The 21,615-nt window shown below is 43.9% G+C and overlaps 1 protein-coding gene across 1 annotated transcript in view; it reads right to left on the bottom strand.

The window, feature by feature from the left end:
- PLPP3 (phospholipid phosphatase 3) overlaps positions 1-21,615 on the bottom strand; it is a 90,401-nt gene that overhangs the window by 30,310 nt on the left and 38,476 nt on the right. The window contains exon 2 of the mRNA XM_061121789.1: positions 13,600-13,757. Coding sequence (XP_060977772.1) covers positions 13,600-13,757 — 158 coding nt within the window. The remainder of the gene's footprint in view (positions 1-13,599; positions 13,758-21,615) is intronic.

Raw genomic sequence — 21,615 nt, 5'->3', positions numbered from 1 at the left:
TCACAACCACAAGGGGAGCAATAGACTGACACATCCGGGCACTCTTCTCATAGTCTCCCCTCATTCTTTTTTAGCTAGGCAAGGCATCCAGGCTGAGCGTCTGATCCAAGTGCAGGGCTCCCGAGTCTGGAGGGGAGGATGGCCATGAAATGCCAGCTGGGCCCAGGGGCAAGCAGGTGCAGCCGTGAGAACAGCTACTAGTGCTGCTAACGTTTATACAGTGATTCTGTGTTTATAAATGCTGGTGATTTCTCAGTGCTACCCTTCGGTTTCCTGGATCATATTGAATTTCCTAGATCATATGATTCCATTAGAGAGATGGTCAAAGGCCAGCCCTGTCTGGCATCCTGGCTTAGCCATTCTCTGGGAGAGCAGCAGGACTATCAAATGAATGAATAAATGAATGAAAGGGGGCAAGATGGTGGTCCACATGGTTGTTTTCATTGCAAAATTGGAAATGTCCTCTAAACATTACCAAGAGTCCTTTGACAACATGCTGCAGAGATTAAAATCTGAGAAGCCCAGCCAGTCATAAATGAAAGGGTCCATTATATACGGAAGAAACTGAAGTTCAAATTAACTCACATCTAAAGATTAGACCCAGGTGTTCTAATTCTCCACCCAGCATTCTTTCCTACCATTCATGGTCTAATTCCCCTTTTGAACCTGTTTATACTTTTACCCTGTGTAACCTTATGGGCTAATATGTTCCAGATGTTTATTACCACCATCATGTTCTCTCTTTCTTATTCTTCTTTTTTTTAAAGTCTCACTTGACTTTAGACATGGGGGGAAAAGCACTAAACTAGGAGTTAAGGGGCCAGAGTTCGAGTCCATTTGCAAAATGAAGGCCCCAGACTCCGTGATTAATTCCTTCATAACTGCAGTGGCATTTATTCCCAGCTCTCCAGTGCTGCCTTCACCAGGAGCCTCTCATCAAAGCAAAGATAATAAGCAGCAGGAAAGGAAGCATACTTGCTCAGATATGACACAAGCCAAGAACAGAATCAGGGCCCCATGCATAATTCCTGCCCTAGGATGACTCCTGAGTTCCTTGAACCATCCACTGAAACAGATAAGAAACTGTTTCTAAATGGGCATGTCTTGGGTGTGATTTCCAATTTGATGCTGAAAAAGAACAGGTGGGTTCCCACTGCAGATCAGCATCTCTTACATCATTTCATGGTTGATTAGTCCCAGGGGTGTCACCTCTCTGCTTCAGTCATCTCAGGGAGAAAGGGTCTGGTTACATCTCAAGGACAATTTTAGCGCTGATACCCTTCATTCTGAAACTTCAGTTTTCAATGCTACAGTCTTGCAAATAGCAAGCTGCTAAGTAAAATGCTTCCTCCTCTCATGGGAAGATAAAGATAAAAAGAGAACATCTGATGGCCCCTCAAATTCCCAACAACAACTCTAATAATACTAGCAATCTTTTATATTTCTTTTGCAACTTACAGTTTCATTTAATCTGCAATCTGTGAGGACAATATACCCAGTTTACTGATGGGAATACTAGGGCACTGAGAAATAGTGACTTATCTGAAGGATTTGAGGCTAGAAAGCTGACAGTTAAGAGTAGAGCCCAGATATTCTAACTTTCAAGCTCAAAGACCCACAGAAGACTACATCAAGATCATTTTTATTATTTCTGTTATTAAAAACAATTTCCACTATAGAATAGCAACTATGTATTTTCAAGGACAGGATCAGGCTGAAGCCATTTAGCAGACATATGACTCCAGGACCACATGGCTTCTGGGGCAGCCCTGACAGATCTTGGAGTTAATGAGCAACAAATTATGTATTTTCTCCATCCCCTTGTACAGAAGGTCGGGGAGTTGACAATACAGCCATAAATCATCATTATGAACTGGCCAGGTTTGGCTTCTTGTAATCCTAACCCTTAAAAGACCATTTAATGAAATTCGGGCTGCCCAAATACCTCACTTCTGCAGAAGAGGCGAAGGCTTAAATTGTTCTTCGACACGTTACACACCTAACTCTGGAGTTCCAGATTTACTGCTTTCGGACTTTATTCATTACTCGCAATGTTTTTATTCCCGGGTAATAAAATAAGCTCTTCCCTCCCCCCCTCCCCCTACAAACGCTCTGTCCCCACTCGCAGACTCTGGCCCCTGGAGCCCTCATTTCTGCTTCAGTCAGCAAAGTTGTGATATGTAAATTTCACAGCTGAGAAAAATGCCTTGCATGTCGATCCCTTTCTGAAACATCAAGCAACAAATTCTGGGGGTCATGGCAGGCTGCCAGGCGAGCAGAGGAGAATTCTCCCCTACCTGCCTTTTAAAGCACTTGGCACAAAATCTGGAAACTAATAAAGTAGGAAAGCATTGCAATTACGCTATGAGGGGACAGAAAGGGATCAATCAGTCCTCGCCAGAGAATGGCTGAGTTTGGAGGGAGGTTGCCTCCAACTCTTAAGACAGCTCCTCTTCCAGTCTTTTCTGGTATGCAAGAGCTCAATTGCCCACATATTCACAAATATTCAGCTGCTCTGGAGAGGAAATTTGGAAAAACATTAAGAGACACATTTTGGAAAGGAGAGATTACACGGTGGTGAAAGAAGCACTGACTTTTGGAGCCAGAAAAATCTTGATCTGTATATCCCATCTCTTGCTGTGAACCTAGACAAGTGACTTCACCTCTCTGGGCTTAGGTCTCCTTGTCTATGAAATAAGAGTAATATCTTGACAAGTACACACTGCTATATTTAAAACAACCAACAAGGACCTACTGTATAGCAACAGAAATTCTGTTCAATATTCTATAATAACCTAAATGAGAAAAGAGTTTGAAAAAGAATTGATACATGTATATATATAACTGAATCACTTTTCGGTACATATGAAACTAACACAACACTGTTAATCAACTATACTCCAATATAAAACAAAAATTTTAAAGGAACAAAAAAAGAAATTAAAAATTTTAAAAGGATTAAAATCTACCTGGCAAGATCCTTGCCAGGGGAATCAAGAAGATGATATATCAAATACCTGGCACCTAGCAGAAGAGCTCTGCAAACAATAATTTTTTTTTTTCCTTCCCTTGGAAACAAAGAAACAAAAAATTAACACAGGCATACCATTTTATTGCACTTTGCAGATACTGTTGTTGTGGTTGTTGTTTTTTACAAATTGAAGGTTTGTGACCACCCTGCATCAAGCAAGTCTATCGGCAACATTTTTCCAACAGCACTTGCTCACTTCATGTCTATGTGTACTATGTTTTAAAATTTGTAATACTTTCAATATTTCTAATTTTTCATTGTTATTATATTTGTTACAATCAATGATCAGTGGTCATTTTTTAGCAATAAAGTATTTTTTAATTCAGGCATAAACATTATTTCTTAGATATGATGCAATTGCACACTTAACAGATTACAGTTTAGTGTAAACGTAACTTTTACATGCCCTGGGAAACCAAAAACCCATGACTCACTTTATTGCAATATTTGCTTTATTGCAATGATCTGAAACTGAATGTGCAATATCTCCAGGAAATGTCTATACTTGTATAAAACATCTTTTCCAAAATAGTTCTAAGAGATCCCTGGAAAAGAACATATCACACTAAAGAATTTGGAAGTACCACCTCTCCAAGGTAGAACCAGAAAAATATGAGTATGGAGATGTTGGTTTTGACCATTTCATCTAGGATGTCTTTTTCAGGGGAACAAAGCAGAAAGAAAGTCTAAATCCCAGGCAGCAAGGGCCACCCTACTGCATTGTTCGTGTTATTTGTTAACTGTCCACTATATAGATTATCCCAAGAAAAGTAAGACTTTGCACAGAGTCCTAACGATCCCTCTTACAGAGTCTGAGAACTCATCTTCTGCTGCCAAATGTCCCTGATATTCTGGTCTGCTTCAATGATAACATCTGCATAGTCTGTAACAATTTAAAAAACTTTTCCCTATCTACTGCATTACCTGCTTCTCACAACATGCTAAGAATTGCTAAATTATTCTCCATACTTTATAAATGAGTGTGATGAAGGCCAGAGAGGCCACTGCATCACTCTTGGGGATAAGGTAGTGGACAATGTCCGTGCGCTTGCTGCAGCCTGGGCCTCCCATGTTCTGCCCAGTGGCATCTAGCTGGCTTTCTCTTAGAAGCCCTACCAGGTGGCAGGATGGAAGTCTCCAGTGAGACAGGTATTCCCTGAGCACCTAAGAAGGTCATGTCACCCTGTCAGGCACCTGTACATCCAGACCCCCATCAGCCACAGAGCACCAAGCTCCCCCTTCACATCTCAGCTCTGTGGATAAATGAACTTCTTTCAATCCAGAAGAGGTTCATTCATTCAACAAGCACTGAATGATGGAGATTAATGAAGGAAGAATCATTTTTCTCACTTGATTTCTCAGTAAGGGAAAGGGAAATGTAACATATCCAAGTCCTGCTTCTAAGGACGGAGACAGAAGTGTTGCTCTATCTTCTTTGAGCTTTGCTTCATCTACTACAATGAAATGCAGTATCTTCAGTGACTAGAAATAACTGATGAGAAATTTAGTCTCCCATCCTTCTCCCACTCAGTTGTCTTTAACCTCTTGGTAGGAGATCAGTGCCTCACAGATCATGAAAGGCAATGGGACCCAAATCTGTCCAAGGCCACCAGTGGAGTTTCTAGGCTTTATGGGTAGGTCTAGAATATGGACAGCAAAGAAGCCAGAGAGAAGTCACAGAAGCTATTTATGGTCGAAATCAACAGTGGCCGCCCTAAGCCTTAAAGCCCAAACTTTACAAAGGAGGCATCTTGAAAGATCAAGCAGTCTATTTTCCAAAGTCAGGGATTCAAAGGCATGAGTCTCCTAGGTGATCAGCTCTGCCTATCCATGCAAGAGTTCTCTCTATAGCATTGCCTACTGCCCACCTCTCGCTCCTTTGACCTTGAATTTCCTACCATCCTTAATGTCACCACTGTGCTTTTCTTCCTATTTCTCAAACACCTTTCTCTTCCCAGTGGCTCCACTTCTGGATGCTGTTAGATAAATGTCAGTCTTCCTAGGGTTGTATCCTTGCCTTTTCTCTGTGACTTCACCTGTGAAAATGACCTTCAAAAGGGCATTTACTTTGCTCTCTAGTTTCAGCTCACCCTTTACCCCATCAGTCTTACTCCAATCTTCTGCCAAATCTTCCAACTAGTTATCAAACCAGTATCATCAGCATGCCCACCTGACCAAGTCACACTCATTCCAGCATCTGCCCCAAACTTCACTTCTCTTCCCTCCATTCCTACTCAAGATGCAACCAAACACAGAACTGCAAAGACAGGAAGTCTTAGACCACACCCTCTCCTTTACGCCACTGTCATCCACTTCTGTTCATCCCATGTTTGCAAGGTGGGATGTCATTTCCATCCTATTCTTTCTCTTCTCTTTGCATTACCACCACTGCAGTTCAGACCTCGTCCTTAACCTTCATTGAACAGTTGGCCAAGTGAGCTGAAAATACTTTCATCAATCTCTAGCCTATTAATGAGAGTAAAAACTCCTCAGCACTCAAGGAGTTTCACAATCTTGCAGTCGTCTCTTCCTACCTTATCTTTGTCTTCTCCCTTATACTCCATTTCTCTTGCTGAACAGGTCTGTCTGCTTGACATTTCCTGAAAAGGCCCTATTGTTTCAGTCTTGGTGAAGCCATCCCCTCTGTCTGGAACATCAGGATCTCTGATGAAAGTCTCACCTCTGTTTCAAAGTAGAGCTCAAGTGCCAGCTAGGTGCACCAGGTTAGAGTTTGGGCTCCTTTACTCAAAAGTCTTGGGCAGCTGAGTTCTATGACTCTCAGTCTCCTTCTGTGTACAAAGGGAGATGATATGATGGCACTACCAAGAGCTCAAGGGTTGTTGCGATAATTAAATGGAGTGCTCCATGAATGATGATGATAATGATGATGAAGTCTTCACCAATGAAAACGACCTTCAGTGATCTTCCTCTCAACTCCCACAGTACTTGATTTCTGCCTTAGACCATCTACAGCAGAAGTCCCCAACCTCTAGGATCTAATGCCTGACGATCTGAGGTAGAGCTGATGTAATAATAGAAGTAAAGTGCACAATAAATGTATTGTGCTCGAGTCATCCCAAAACTATCCCCCCCTCACCCTGGTGGGTGGAAAAAATTGTCTTCCACAAAACCCGCCCCTGGTGCCAAAAAGGCTGGGGACTGCTAATTTACAGCATTTCTCTTGTTTTGTCCTTGAAGCTCTCTGGGGCTTACTATCCTTCACTGCCCTGGCTATCTTCTAGCTCCCAGTTCTTTAGTCTCCTTGAGGGTCTAATGGTACAATCAGTCATGTACTTGGCCTGTTCCATAAGCTCCAAGGACAGTATCCATGTCTTGTATCTCAGCTTCTAGGCCAAGGGGAAGCCTAGAAGCTGCCTGTATGTTCTAAGGAAGGTCTCTCTCAGAGAGGCTTTCACTTTCTGAACAAACGACTTCCTACACAACACTATCCCAGGGACTTCCCCGGTGGTCCAGTGGTTAAGACTTTGCACTTTCAGTGCAGGGACTGCAGGTTCGATCCCTGGTTGGGGAATTAAGATCCCACATGCCGCACAGCAAGGCAAAAAATAAATACATAAATACATAAAATAAAGAGAGAGTAATAACTAAATTAAAAGCTATTTTAAAACAAACAAAAAAATTGTTAAAAAAAAAAAAAAAAGAAAGAAAACCCACTCTCCCACAAGTCAGTCTTGGGTAATCATCTGCCCAAGGGCCTAGATGTTTTGTCCTCCTCCATACAAAGAGCTCTTTACAACCAGGAACTACAGGTTTTCTAGCTCACTAAATACAGAGCACTCTGCATAGCCCCAAGCGCACAGTGGGTCTTCAATGTCAGCTCCTGTGCTGGGTTTTAAAGCCAGACAGCCCTGGTATCAATTCCTCCTCCCTGTTCCCCAAGCAGAATAACCTCACACTGGCCACACTCCCCTTGTAAACCTTAGGACCCTCCCTCATTAGGAAAATAGGCTCAATAATAACTATCCCCTGCAGATGCTGAAGAGGATTTAAGATAAGGCATATTAGTTTCCAGCCCACTAGATAGTGGGCCAATGGTATCTAATCGTCTATCCCATCCCCTAACACTGACTCACATGAACAGATTGCCCAGCCTGCTAAGAATTGTCACTTAAGGTGGAGAATATCATCACCTTCATATTAGATAGGTTTTCCAAATAGTCCTGAGCCCCTAAGAATGATACTAACTAAGGAAGAATTGCTACAGTGTGTGTGTGTGGTGGGGCTGAGGGGTGGGGACAGGGAAAAACCTAAATCTTAATCTCAGTGCCTGTGTTTGTTACCTTGCAAATAGAGCCCCTCCCCCCGCCCCTCCTCATGCAGTAAGGAGGTCTGAAGAACTCTGTAGCCCTCTGATCAGGGATGACACAGTTGAAGGATTAACATGATCATTCTCTGTTGGTGGTCTTGGTAATTGCACAGATATAGTGGATTGTAAACTGGGGGAACTGGGTCTCCCACCAAGGCACCTCTGGGCCAGCCTGACTTCACATTTTCTTTCAGAGTTGAAGACTCGACTAACCTTTAATGAGGAGGCAGTCTTGGGGAACCTTGTTTTCTTGGCAGTGCTCTCTCAGATAAAGAGAGTTGGGGGTGGGGAGGAAGTAATGAAGTCCAGATGTGGGCAAACCGAAGCCTGATCCTGAATAAACAAGTCTTGGAGGTATAAGCTCTTCTTCTTGTCTCTCCAGCCAGAAATGTGCATATGGTACAGAGCAGGCTCCCATGTACATCAGAGGCCATCATCCAGATTTTAGGGAGACAAATAGGACACTTGTCCCTGCTCATCTAGGTCCTCTAACATCTTTTGACCTAATGCTTGTCAGTTTCTGCTCGAAATGTATGGCCTCTTCTATGATTTTTACAATTGTATACATTGAGTACCCAAATTTGTGCCTTATGCTAGCAATATAAAATCAAAATCAGACCGATCCCTACTCTAGCAGAATCACCAGGAAATAGTCAAGTAAACAGACAAGATAGTTCGATTCAGTGACTGCAAAGACAGAGGTGGGCCCAGGGACCTCTGGGATCTTTGGAAGGTGGGGGAGGAGGCAGTCAAGGAATGCTTCCTGGAGAAGGCAACATTGGCTTGGTGTTTATTTAGTACCTACCATGTGCAAGAGGGAAGGATCTGATCTCTGCCGTGCCGGAACCTATTATCTAGCTGGGGAGATGAGAAGTGGACACAAATCACATTACAAGGTGATATATATTGAAGGTGCTATCTGTCTGCTGGAGATGGGGCAGCTTCGGGCAGTTTAGTGACAAAAGACAACACACAACTTGTTAGGCCAAGGTTCAATCCTGGATCACCAGCACCTGCCATGCCCTGCGGACTTGATAAGTAATTGTGGAAGGGAAGCAGGCTTTAGAAGGCAGCAGTGGTCTCATTTTAAAAAGCCTTGCCTTAGAATCAGAGGATTCCTGGTCTGGCCCTGCCACTCATTAATTATGGGAAAGTCACTTCATTTCTTGATCTCCAGTTCCCTTAGCCATACGAATCCACCCCCGAGAATCACAGAATCACTACCAAGTGCAGATAAGAGAATGTGCACATGAAGGGCACTTTCTAAACTGTACAACACTATAGAAATGAAAAGGCCAGTTCTCACTGCTGACACATGTAATGTCAGTTGATTTGACTCCCAGGAGCTGGTGAATTATTGTCACCAATTTACAGTAAATGTAGGTATAGTTCTTTTCCAAAGGGGTCAATGCCTTGACAGAAGTTGAAGGACAAGTCACAGAATGAAGAAACTCAGAAGTTTTAGACCATGAACCTCAATCAAAGCCAAAATCTGAGCTTTATCTCTAGTTAGGAATGTCATAGCAGAGATTCAAAATGGATGGGATGTGAGGAAAAGGAGCATTTTTATGGCCAGAGGGAGAAGTGGATTCACTCATGATTCATCATACTTCATCTCCTAGATATTAAGAATCTTTATTAAACCCCTTTCAGGGTCTGACCAAAGCAAGCACTTGAGCCCATGTTTATTTAAAAGGAATACTAAGCATTTTTTCCATATTAAAATCTTTGCGCATAATTCTCTGCACAGCATGGTGTAAGGCAATTGGAGAGAAGGCTAGATAAAAGATGATATTTACTGTTTTTGCTCCTAATCTAACTGCTGCTAGAGTCATTAAACCCTTTGGAGGCAGGGATAGGAACCATTGCCTTGTGGATTTGGAAGGAATTCCTATTATGCTATAATTTCAAAATCTAAGCTACATCTGAAAAAGAGGTCAAAATGACCTGATTTTTCCACATCTCCTGCCATAAAAAGGTGTCTGCTTTCTCTATAACTTCTGAAATTTGCATCTTGAAACCCCACTGGTGTGCCATGCCTTTGTTGTGGGGACTATTCAGACTGGAGCAGGGGCACCCAGATCAGTCAAGGCTTCTCTTGTTGTTTTAAACAAACCTGACATTTGGCGGGAGGAGGCCAGGGCAGCAAGTAGCAGGCTGATTAGATTTCCAGCTCCGGGTCCCCCTTCACCCTCCCTGACTGTCATTCACGCCCTCTGATCAGAAGCAGATTCTGCATGGAGCCAGCAAGGCTCTCTGGCCAGTCACAACGGGAGAGAGGGTTGTTGTTGTTGAATTCAAGTTGTATAGCTTTTCCAGAATTGATCATATGTATTAATGGGAATTATTCACTTTTCCTCCGAGGTCTTTGCTTTTCCTCTTGTTCATGATTACTCTGGTCATTAATGACAGGTAAGTAGGTGAGCATACCTCATTAGGAGCCCACATCTCACATAAGCCTCCAGCTGAAATGCAGGGGCATCTGGATCAGGAGGCTAAAGTTTTCTTGCAAAGAGTATTGGCACGAGAGTCAAGAGACCTGAGTTCTCATGAATAAACTACAAGGGAAGAGCGGGAGATGTGATGAGTCCAAAGGCTGGAGGGCCTTTCCTAATTCTACTTCTGCCAGGTAAAAGGTCTTGACTAAGTCACTTCATCACCATTTTTTTCACTTCATCATTTTTTGATGCTGTTTACTCACAATAAGAACAGTGAACATTTGCTGAAGATACTGCCTGTGTCAGGCACTGATTTACTTTCCACACATTAGCTCATTTATTTCTGAAGACCTTCATAAGTAGACGTAGTATCTCCACTTCATAGATGAGAGCAAGGAGGCTCACTAATTTTCTACACGTTCTAGAGCAGAGGAGCTTGGGGGTGAACCAGAGCCCACACTTTTAACCCCATGTGAAACTGAGACATCGGAAAACTCGTGTGTGTGTGTGTGTGTGTGTTGGGAGGGTGCAAAAGGCTTGAAGACGGCCCCAGGTTTCCATGACGCAACAGTAGCATCTGACAAAGGACGGCTTTCTCAGAAGCAAAGGGAAGCACCATCCAGACCTAGTCTGCTGGCACTGTGTGGGTGGGGGAAACGTCCTTGTTGCCCATCCCATCACATCCCATCCCATAACCAAGGCACAGCGCCTGACTCTTTCAAGGGAACCTGGGAGGTCAGGGAGCATTTTAATTAAAACTTCCATATGACATGAGGAGAGAGGCCAGCCACAACTAAGTTCTTCGAAGCAGGCTTTTCTTAGTGAGGAAGGAAGAAGCAAGGACCCAGGAGAAGTGACATGAGCACCCTGTGTCCTCCTAGTCCACTGCAGCCAAGGATGTGCCCCCGCCAGGTGTGAAATCAAACAGTACTCTCATTTTACAGATGAGGAAAATGAGGTCTAGAAAACCCAGGTGGTAGAAGTTTAGTTGCTAAATCACGTCCGACTCTTGTGACCCCATGGACTGTATGGCGTCCACCAGGCTTCTCTGTCCATGGGAATTTCTCAAGCAAGAATACTGGAGTGGGTAGTCATTTTCTTCTCCGGGGAATCTTCCTGACTCAGGGATGGAACCAGGGTCTCCTGCATTGCAGGCAGATTCTTTACTGACTGAGCCAGCAGGGAAGCCCAGGGATTTACCTGATTCACATAATCTAGGGGGCCCCAGGCCTCTCTCCCCAGCACTGTGCCCAGGAGCAGCCCAGTAGGCAGGCTGCTAATAACTGCACGTAAAGAGAGCAGAGGCCACATCTGTCTGAACATCCCTGTCCATGCGGTATTCTTATCTCAACAGCTCCCAAGTTAGAGCCAGCTTCTAAAAGAATTCAATTTAACTGAGCTTCCAAGTGTCAAAAACACCTGCTCAAACCTGAGCAGCAGATACCATGTTAAGTATTCACCTTCCATTACAAACGCTTTTTTCCAGGCAAAGCCATTCTTCCTAAAGAACTCAACCCCAAATGTAACTTTGGAGCAAAGAGTAAAATTAGATTTTGTATTTCTCAGCTTCTGAACACAAAGATCCTTAGTCCACCTTTACTACAGTTGCCAAATGGACTGTTTTTCTTTTAAAGGTTGGAAAGAATTCTACTTGCCTCCCTGCCCCCTCCCCAATGTCAAACTGTTGATTGTGTGCCTGGTTTACGATGTTATTAAAAAACAAAGAGGGGTCTCAAAGTTTATAACCCACCCCCAGAGTGGGGAAGTCAAAAGAAAAACTTCATGCAGTGCACTCTGTGGACCATCAGCTGTTTATATTTGATGCAGAGAAGGCAAGAGTAGCTAACCGCCTATCCCACTGAGCACTTGAATAGGACAGCCAACCTCCTGTCCACAATCAAGTCAGCAACACGGACAGAGGGCTTTGGAATAACCAGGTTTAGACTTGAACCCCAATTTTTACTTGCTTTTGACTTTAAGCATATCACTGAACCCCTCCGAGCTTCAGATTTTCCATTTGAGTGATGGGAATACTAAGCCCCTATTTTATACACAGTGTTCTTATTTTATACACAGGGCTTCCCTGGTGGCTCAGAGGGTGAAGAATCCACCTGCAATGTAGGAGACCCCAGCTCAATTCCTGGGTCAGGAAGATCTGCTGGAGAAGGGATGGGCTACCCACTCCAATATTCTCGGGTTTCCCTGGTGACTCAGCTGGTAAAGAATCCACCTGCAAGGCAAGAGACCTGGGTTGGGAAGATCCCCTGGAGAAGGGAAAGGCTACCCACTCCGGTATTCTGGCCTGGAGAAGTCCATTAAGTTTCTCCCTTCTTGGCTTGCTAATACAGGCCAAAGATAAGCTTCCATGTTTGGATTAACACAAAGACGACTTAGAATCTAGAAGAGAGAATTTTTGATCTTGGTGGACGTGATGCCTAGCCCTTTGCCCATGTTGCTGGAGTTCAAGGACAAAGAAAAAACTGAAAATAGCGGATATGTGGAATGGATGGCTGTGAAAATGTATGAACTACAAATTATAAGACTGGATTCCCTCACTCTTCCTCTCCCCTGCTCTAAATGGACACATCTAAAACAAGGCTGTGATCTAAGCACAGCCCAGATAGACAATACCCCAATTCCCATGTGGCTGCCACTGCTCAAAATAATTCTGGACCTTGTCAAGCTGGTAGCACATTTTTGCACCTGCATTGAGGGCTTCATCCTCTAAGGGAAGATCTGGATATAAGTCTAGACTTTACCTCCGGGTATGAGCGACCATATGAGCGACGGGTCAGCAACTAAGAGTTTACCAAGTACTTCAATATTCATGATCTCTTTTACTCCTCACTGCAAAGCTTTGAAGCAAGATGGTCACCCTTGGTTTTAATGATATACAGCTTGGCAGTGGAGGGCAAGGTCTAGAACCTAGGTCTTTGGACTGCAAGTCTCATTTACCAGGTAAGAGAATTAAACACTATGCCAGATCATGCCAGCGGCATTATCACTGTCAGAGCAGCAGCACAATAGTGTGGAAAAAATATAGAAAATGCCCAAGATATTCAGTAAGGCATTTCTCCTGTCCTCTGGGGCTCAGATTTATAGCATGGTGGCTCAGAGCTCAGACTCTGGGGTAAGGGACATGCATGTGTGCTCACTCAGTTGTGTCCAACTCTTTGTGAGCTCACGGACTGCAGCCTTGCCAGGCTTCTTGGTCCATGAGATTCTCCAGGCAAGAATACTGAAGTGGGTTGTTGTGACCTCCTCCAAAGGATCTTCCTGACCCAGGGATCAAACCCACATCACTTACATCTCCTGCATTGGCAGCCGGGTTCTTTGCCACTTGCACCACCTGGGAAGCCTGAGGTAAGGAAGACAACTAGGTTTAAACCCCAACTCTATCACTCATGAACCAAGTGACCTTGGGAAAATTATTTTTACTCTGCGAACCTCCATTTCTTAATTTGTAGAAGAAAGATAAGGACAATATCTACACTTTGACTATTGTAGAGATAATGTATGCAAAGTATTTTAGAAGGTTGCTTAGCATACTTTTATAATACTTACAGTGTATATATTTTTTTTTATTTTAAAATATTGAGTTGGACAAAAATCTCATTTGGGTTTTGAAAATCCCAAACGAACTTTTTGGCCAACCCAATACTTTTAGTAATAGTATTAACTGCATGAAATAGTGTTAATCAAGTGAAATTCTACTTAATCTTCTAAGCCTCTGCTATATCATTTAGACCCTGACATGCTACCAGGGAGTCAGATAGGTTGCCCACCACAGTCTGGGCGCTTACCGCGAGGATGGCAATAACAATCCCCACAGCGCAGAGCACAGCGTCGTTGATTGTCTCCCCGGTTTTCAGCGGATACTTGATGCTCTCATCATTGCAGTAAAACCCCCGTTGGTAAGGCTTGATGGTGCTTGTCTCGATGATGATGAAAGGTAGGCCCGCTGGTCAAGATGGAACCATCATCACCATATACAGGGGAGAAAACAAGACAGAGGGAAAACATCAGTGCAGAGGTCAAAGAAGAAGGCCCTACAGCAAACACCACCCCAGATAACAGCATCGATAGTGATGTCAATTCCTTGCCTTTGTAGTGACCTACAGCCTTCTGTATCACTACGAACAAAGCTAGTGGATGTGATGGAATTCCAGTTGAGCTATTTCAAATCCTGAAAGATGATGCTGTGAAAGTGCCACACTCAATATGCCAGCAAATTTAGAAAACTCAGCAGTGGCCACAGGACTGGAAAAGGTCAGTTTTCATTCCAGTCCCAAAGAAAGGCAATCCCAAAGATTGCTCAAACTACCGCACATTTGCACTCATCTCACACGCTAGTAAAGTAATGCTCAAAATTCTCCAAGCCAGGCTCCAGCAATACGTGAACCAAGAACTTCCAGATGTTCAAGCTGGTTTTAGAAAAGGCAGAGGAACCAGAGTTCAATTGCCAATATCTGCTGGATCATCAAAAAAGCTAGAGAGTTCCAGAAAAACATCTATTTCTGCTTTATTGACTACACCAAAGCCTTCAACTGTGTGGATGACAATAAACTGTGGAAAATTCTGAAAGAGATGGGAATACCAGACCACCTGACCAGCCTCTTGAGAAACCTGTATGCAGGTCAGGAAGCAACAGTTAGAACTGGACATGGAACAACAGACTAGTTCCAAATAGGAAAAGGAGTACGTCAAGGCTGCATAGTGTCACCCTGCATATTTAACTTATATACAGAGTACATCATGAGAAATGCTGGGCTGGAAGAAGCACAAGCTGGAATCAAGATTGCCAGGAGAAATATCAATAACCTCAGATATGCCGATGACACCACCCTTATGGCAGAAAGTGAAGAGGAACTAAAAAGCCTCTTGATGAAAGTGAAAGAGAAGAGTGAAAAAGTTGGCTTCAAACTCAACATTCAGAAAACTAAGATCATGGCATCTGGTCCCATTACCTCATGGGAGACAGTGGAAACAGTGTCAGATTTTATTTTGGGGGGCTCCAAAATCACTGCAGATGGTGACTGCAGCCATGAAATTAAAAGACGCTTGCTTACTCCTTGGAAGGAAAGTTATGACCAACCTAGATAGCATATTTAAAAGCAGAGACATTACTTTGCCAACAAAGGTCTGTCTAGTCAAAGGCTATGGTTTTTCCAGTGGTCATGTATGGATGTGAGAGTTGGACTGTGAAGAAAGCTGAGCACCGAAAAATTGATGCTTTTGAACTATGGTGTTGGAGAAGACTCTTGAGAGTCCCTTGGACTGCAAAGAGATACAACCAGTCCATCCTAAAGGAGATCAGTCCTGGGTGTTCATTGGAAGGACTGATGCTGAAGCTGAAACTCCAATACTTTGGCCACCTCATGCAAAGAGTTGACTCATTGGAAAAGACCTTGATCCTGGAAGGAATTGGGGGCAGGAGGGGAAGGGGACGACAGAGGATGAGATGGCTGGATGGCATCACTGACTTGATGGGCATGAGTCTGAGTAGACTCCAGGAGTTTGTGATGGACAGGGAGGCCTGGCGTGCTGCCATTCATGGGGTCGCAGAGAGTCAGACATGACTGAGCGACTGAACTGAACTGAACTGAACAGCCTTCTCTGGGGCTTCCCAGGTGGCTCAGTGGTAAAGAATCCGACTATAATGCAGGAGAGACAGGGTTCCATCCCTGGGTTGGGACAATCTCCCGAAGAAGGAAATGGCAGCTCACTCCAGGATTCTTGCCTAGGAAATCCCATAGACAGAGAAGCCTGGCGGGCTACAGTCCATGGGTCGCAAAAGAGTCGGACAACACTGACTAAGTGACTATACAACAACAAAACCTTCTCTATGTGCACCCCCTTCCTGCCTTTACTCATGACTAAGAAGGTGTAGAATGATCCTCTTGTCTTGACCAAGAGCACAGAGGGAGACAGTGCAAGCACCAGGGCAGGAGCTTTTCCACTACTTTACGTCATCCTGCTAAAGACACAGCACAATTTATAATTATCACTAACAAAGTTCCAAATCTAATGATGTCTCATGATGCCTCCAAGTGCCTTTCTCTCTTAAGCCAACCATTTCCCCTTCGAAAAGCTCACCTCAAGGCACTCAGGCATGGAATTCTGAAGACCCTGGAGTAAGATAACCTAAATTTGAACCCCCAGATCCACCACTTCCTAGCAATGAGACTTCTGCTTCTTTCTCCATCTTCCTGAGCCTCAGTTCCCTCACAAATTAGTTGTACTGATGCCTAAAGGGATCAAAGCATTCAAAACTCCCAGCAGAGTGCTGGCACACAGAAGCTGCTCAGTGAACGGCATTTCCAATTCTTTTCTTTCACTGTTCAACAAGTCATTGACAAGACTGAGGAGAGCTGAGCTGGGCCCTGCTGCCTGCAGACCTGGAGCAGAGCCCAAGGGCATCAGGAGCACCGCAAGGCACTCTCGCAGCTGCTGCTAGTTTATCAGCGTCCAGTTCAGATGCCATTTTCTTAAAGGTCATGGAAAACAGATTTCATCACCTGCCAGGAAAGGCCCTTATAAGCCTGAAGCAAAAAGTGAAGGCCCACAGTCTCTCTTGCTTGGACCAGGCAGCAGCCTCCAGATTGGTCTCCTGGCCTTCTGTGCCTCTTACACACACCCACCCGTTTACTTCCTGAGCACGAGCATGTCACGGCCATGCTCAAGGTTTGTCAATGGTTCCCCACCACAGAGGACAAGATGACGTCCCTAAGTCCAACCTCCGGAGTCCCCACAACCCGAACCTCCTTGATACACACTCCAGCAAAACGGGACACGGGACCTCTGTCTTAGTTCATGCTCTCCTCTTAAGCTGGAAAGACACTTCCTCCCCCAGCTCCAAGTTCAACACCAATCACCACTGCCACCTCACCAAGATGAGGAAAAGGTTAAAAAAAAGTGAAAAGTGAGCCAATGCATGTCTAGATTAAGGAAGACCATGAAAAACATCTGGTCAATGATAACAGTCACTGCTGATGTGCGCCAACAATGTATAAGACACTTTGCATCCATTTTTGCATTGAACCCTCCAACAACCCTGAGTGGTCATTTAAAAATCACATAAGCATTACTATCACTCATCTCCCAGTAGAGAAAAGAGAGGCTCAGAATGACTGTTTAGCTCACTCAGCGTCTCTTCGTCCACCTCCAAAGTGCCTAAATCCCCAATTTAACTTTACAAATTGGTTTCATCCATATAGGAATTTCATTAGTGGGGGAAAAAAATACGATAAGCAGCCATTTAAAAGATAAGATTCCACTTTCATGTTTTTCCAAAAGAATTAAGCTCACGTCATGTTGCTCAAAGGCCTAGACTGCCTTTAAAAAAAAAAAGTACCACAGTTTTTCAATGACTCTGGTCCAGGCCAGCAGTGATAAAAATGCTCACTTTCTAAAAAGTGTATTTATGTATCACTATGCATACACACATGGATTTATTTGGTTTTATTCTTCGGATTTATTTGAATTCTACAGCTATTTATTTTGTGACCCCTAACTGCTTCCTGCTAGAACAACAATTTACTTTACCAAATTCATACTGGTGCTTTGAAAAGAAAGCCCAGCCACACACCACAGCATTGTGCCTGACCTTCAGAAAGTAAACACAGAGGGGCCCTGGAAGGCAATCACCAACAGCTCTTGAAATTCTGTCTCTGCGAGGATGGAGAAAAGGAGGAGGAAGGGGAGACAGTGAATGCATGTTCTGGCTTAGTGGTGGCAAGTGCAGTTAGCTGATCCTCTTGGGTTGGGGGCTAGGAGAGAGAAGATATCCTGTGGGCCTGAGCCATCTTCATTCCACTGCCTGAACACTTTGAAATGTGGCCAAGTTGGCTATGAAAAGGAGCTGCAAAGCCAGCAGTATGATATTAATAGTCCGCTTTTAAAGTTCCACACATCGTGATCAACACTGTTAGCTTCGCATCTGAGCCTGGCCACAGCCTCTGTGGTGCCGAGGAGCCAAAGCGTTGCTAATAAACTCAGGAAGGGAACAGACCCCCAGTTCCTTACATTTGTGCTCCACTCTTAGGCCTCCAGCTTCTATTTTTAATAATGTTCACATGATAGGCCTGTAAAACATATGTTTCTAAGGACAATAAAACACATATAAAAGAGCTGTGGAGTCAGACCGAACTCGGTTAATGATTTCAACTCTGCGCACCACTACTTGAGCAAGTTACTTCCCATCTCATGACCCTCTTCTCATCTGCTCAATGGGAAGATGAAGACTTGCTTTGAGATTGATGGGATGGTATAATACATTAATGCATTCACTCACTCATTCAACAAGTATTTATTGAGTCTCAAATATGCCTACGAAGTACAAGGAGTACAGAGATGACATAAGTCCTGCCCTCAGGAAGCTTATCGTCTAGTAGGGGAAGACACAGATCATGGAATGAAATCAGTACAGGCAGTTGTTTTAGTTGGAAGAAACCAGGCAAGAGCATGGGGAAGGGTCAGCAGAGAGTCCGGTGCACACGTGGACACTCAAAAATGCTGTAAGGAAGAAGGAAGGGAAAGTCCCACAGAGAAGGTTAGGAAAGAAGATCTGTCTGGTCAGTTCTGCACTCACCCTGGGAGCCATCCAAACCCTCTTCCTTCCTTCCTGTCCAAGGCTTGGGGAGGGTTTCCGGTTCCAATAATATGGATGATGACCACAAGCAGACAAGAAGTTGGATCTGAATATGGTTCGTTTTATTTTCTTGAAAGGCATGGAGACAGCATTGAGAAAACCCAATGGCCTTTTCTGTCTCCCCTACAGACTTGTGGCATGATTGGGGGTGATGCCAGTCGAGTCTTGACTTGGCTCCAGGAAAAGAATAACCTCAGATTCCCTTCAGTTGATGGGAAAAGCGTAAATATGTCTCCCTCAATGGGGCAGCCAGTCCTCAAGTGACATGATGCCTTGCCTCTCCAGGACACAGAGATGAGGCCATTCTAATCCAAAGCAGGCTGTCCATTTCCAATGTTGGCATTATCTTTATTACCAATCACTATATTTCCTGGCTGTTTCATTCCAAGAAAATTCCTAGTGATAGGTACTGGAAATTGAGGTGAGAGTACATCAAAGTACCTGGCCTCAAGAAGCTCATGGTGTTGTAAAAAAAGTCATGAAAACAAGTGCACTAAAATATTTTTACAGTGTGAGGACTGACAGATGTAGAAAGTACAATGAACACACAAAAGAGCACGCTACAGGGGACACTAAAGATGGTCCAGAGGGGAGGTTTAGTTTGACACTTATGTGAGTAGGTTTCTGGGGTCCTAATGCAGGAATACACGCCAACTCACTTCAGTCATGTCCGACTCTGTGCGACCCCAAGGACAGCAGCCCACCAGGCTCCTCTGTCCACAGAGTTTTCTAGGCAAGAATACTGGAGTGGGTTGCTATTTCCTTCTCCCTGGGGTCCTAAATACACTCATAAAAACAGTGTAGCTTAGGGATTGCAATAGGGCTTCCTAGGTGGCACTAGTGGTAAAGAATCTGTCTACCAATGCAGGAGACTCAAGAGACACAGGCTCCGTCCCTGGGTCAGGAAAAATCCTCTGGAGGAGGAAATGGTAAACAGTGCCAGAATTCTTGCCTGGAAAATCCCATGGACAGAGGAGTCTGGGAGGGCTACAATCCATGGGGTCACAAAGAGTCAGATACAACTAAGCAACCGAGCAGAGAGCACAAGGACTGCAATAGGCTATCAACAAAATGAGGGTCACTGCTATGATGAAAATACAACTTTAAATCTGGCTACAGGGTTGGGAGAAATACACGAGGTGCAGAGGATCCCCACATAAACCAGCAAGGCAGACAAACCTGCTGCCTTTTCTCAGTTCTCAGTACTGATGGAACTACTGAGTTGGAGTCCCAGCCTTCCAGTGGCCCAAAGGCCAATAGGAGAAGCAGTCATAAAAGCTAACACATTAAGTCACCCTAAGGTTCAAAGGGATTAAAGTGACTTACCAGAGTCACTGGATCAGAAAAGCCGTGGAGGTAGACGGGTTCAAATGCTCTGACTCCTGGGCACATTCTAAAGTAAATGAGTCACTTAAAATAGAGGGAAGGAAGCAGCTATGAGCATTAATGCATTAATTGAAGCTCAGCAAATCTCATGGTCTTTGAAGAAAGTTTTTTGTTTGGAACAGTCAAGGCAACAGCACTGGCTCCTGTTCCCTGAACATTCACCGTGTACTACACACGTTAGTATCTAATATTATTAAAACTCTGAGGCCAATATCCTGGAATTAAATTTATCTATACTGAAAGGTACGTTATAAGCTTTTTGCAAAGCAGAATGAAAATGTAAGTGAATACACACACACACACACACACACACACACGCACGCACATCCCCCATCTGGTGATTCTAAGACCTTGGACTCAAGCATTTCTCCTTCTTTTAATCAAGGATCAATTAACTTCCTAAACCTCCAGGGACCTCTTGGGATGTGTAGGCTGCAGGGGAGGCGAAATACGAACTCACTGACAAACACTTAATGGGCAGAAAATCAAAGCATGAAGAAAAGCCCCTGTGTTGGGTTCAGCCTTTGAAAGTTCTTGGGCTTTGAAAAACTAACACTTGGGCAGGTTGGGCGGTTTGGGGGTGGGGTGTAAAAAAACATGGGATAAGTTTTCGTGGCCCACCCATTGATAAAGTCATGTGGGAAGTGTTACCAAAGTGACCCAACCCCAGAGCCCTGCTCCCTCCAGCAACAGCTTCAAGTTTGTGCAAAATTAAACACAGCCTCCTGTTCTCAAAGTGATTTTTAGAAAGCGTTTGTGAGGGTAGGAGAAGAGTGGGGGTGGGAGGGTGAATGAGAAATTTTTGCACTTTTGCATGACCAAAATCAGAGCATCAGGGAGAGATTTTCCCATCACTCCTGTAGACCTTTTCCAGAACTGTCCAACTTTCCACTTTACCCAAACTGTAGTCACCCTAAAATGAGCCAAGTCTAGCATCTGTGCGAGTACTAATTCAACTAATGCCTGCAGAAAATCAAAAAATAATACTGGATAAAGAGCCCATGTGAAGTCTAGTTGTTTAATGCTTCTGTGACAGGAATTTATACATCTTAGCTAGGGTATAGAGTTCTATCAATTTTATTGCTTTACTCCCTTTGCAAATGGAAAATTAAGGCTCAGAAAGGTTAAGAAGCTCATCTGAAGTCAAAGTGAGCAAATGGCACCAATTCAGACTAGCATAGAAGTAGAGCGCGACAGGGGACTTCCAGTAGTAAAGAATCCACCTGTCAACTCAGGGGACACAGGATGGATCTTTGGTCCTGGAATTAAGATCCCACATGCCACGGGGCAGCAAAGTGTGTGTCCCAACTACAAAGCCCATGTGCTCTGAAGCCTGCATGCCCCAACAAGAGAGAAGCCCACACACCACAACGAAAGATCCTGCTGCTACAACTAAGACCAATGCAGCCCAAAATAAATAAATATTAAGAAAAAGGAAGAAAAATACAAATGGACCACACCAGGTTTCTGATTTCAAAGAGTTTAGAACCTAATTAGGAATTAATGTATTTTAATCTCCACAACAGCTCTGAAAACTTACAGGCTCTTATTTTCATTTTTACCCAACAGAAAACTAAAGCCAGAACTTTTATAACGTGGCCAAGGTTCCCAAGTGAGTCAACTGGTCACTGGGATTTGAACTCAGGTCTGTCTTTCTTTTGGCTCATGTTTTCTTACTCCATGACCTGACCCTCCCTTTCTTTATAAATGTCTTCCCTGTTAAAATATGACCAACTGATTTTTTTTTAATCACTTAAGGCCAGAATGGTCAACCCAACTACTA

This window comes from Dama dama, chromosome 20 (assembly GCF_033118175.1).
Source record: "Dama dama isolate Ldn47 chromosome 20, ASM3311817v1, whole genome shotgun sequence".
Classification (NCBI taxonomy): Eukaryota; Metazoa; Chordata; class Mammalia; order Artiodactyla; family Cervidae; genus Dama; species Dama dama.
Note: the sequence above shows the minus strand (reverse complement) of the source record. Positions and strands in the feature narration are given on the sequence as shown.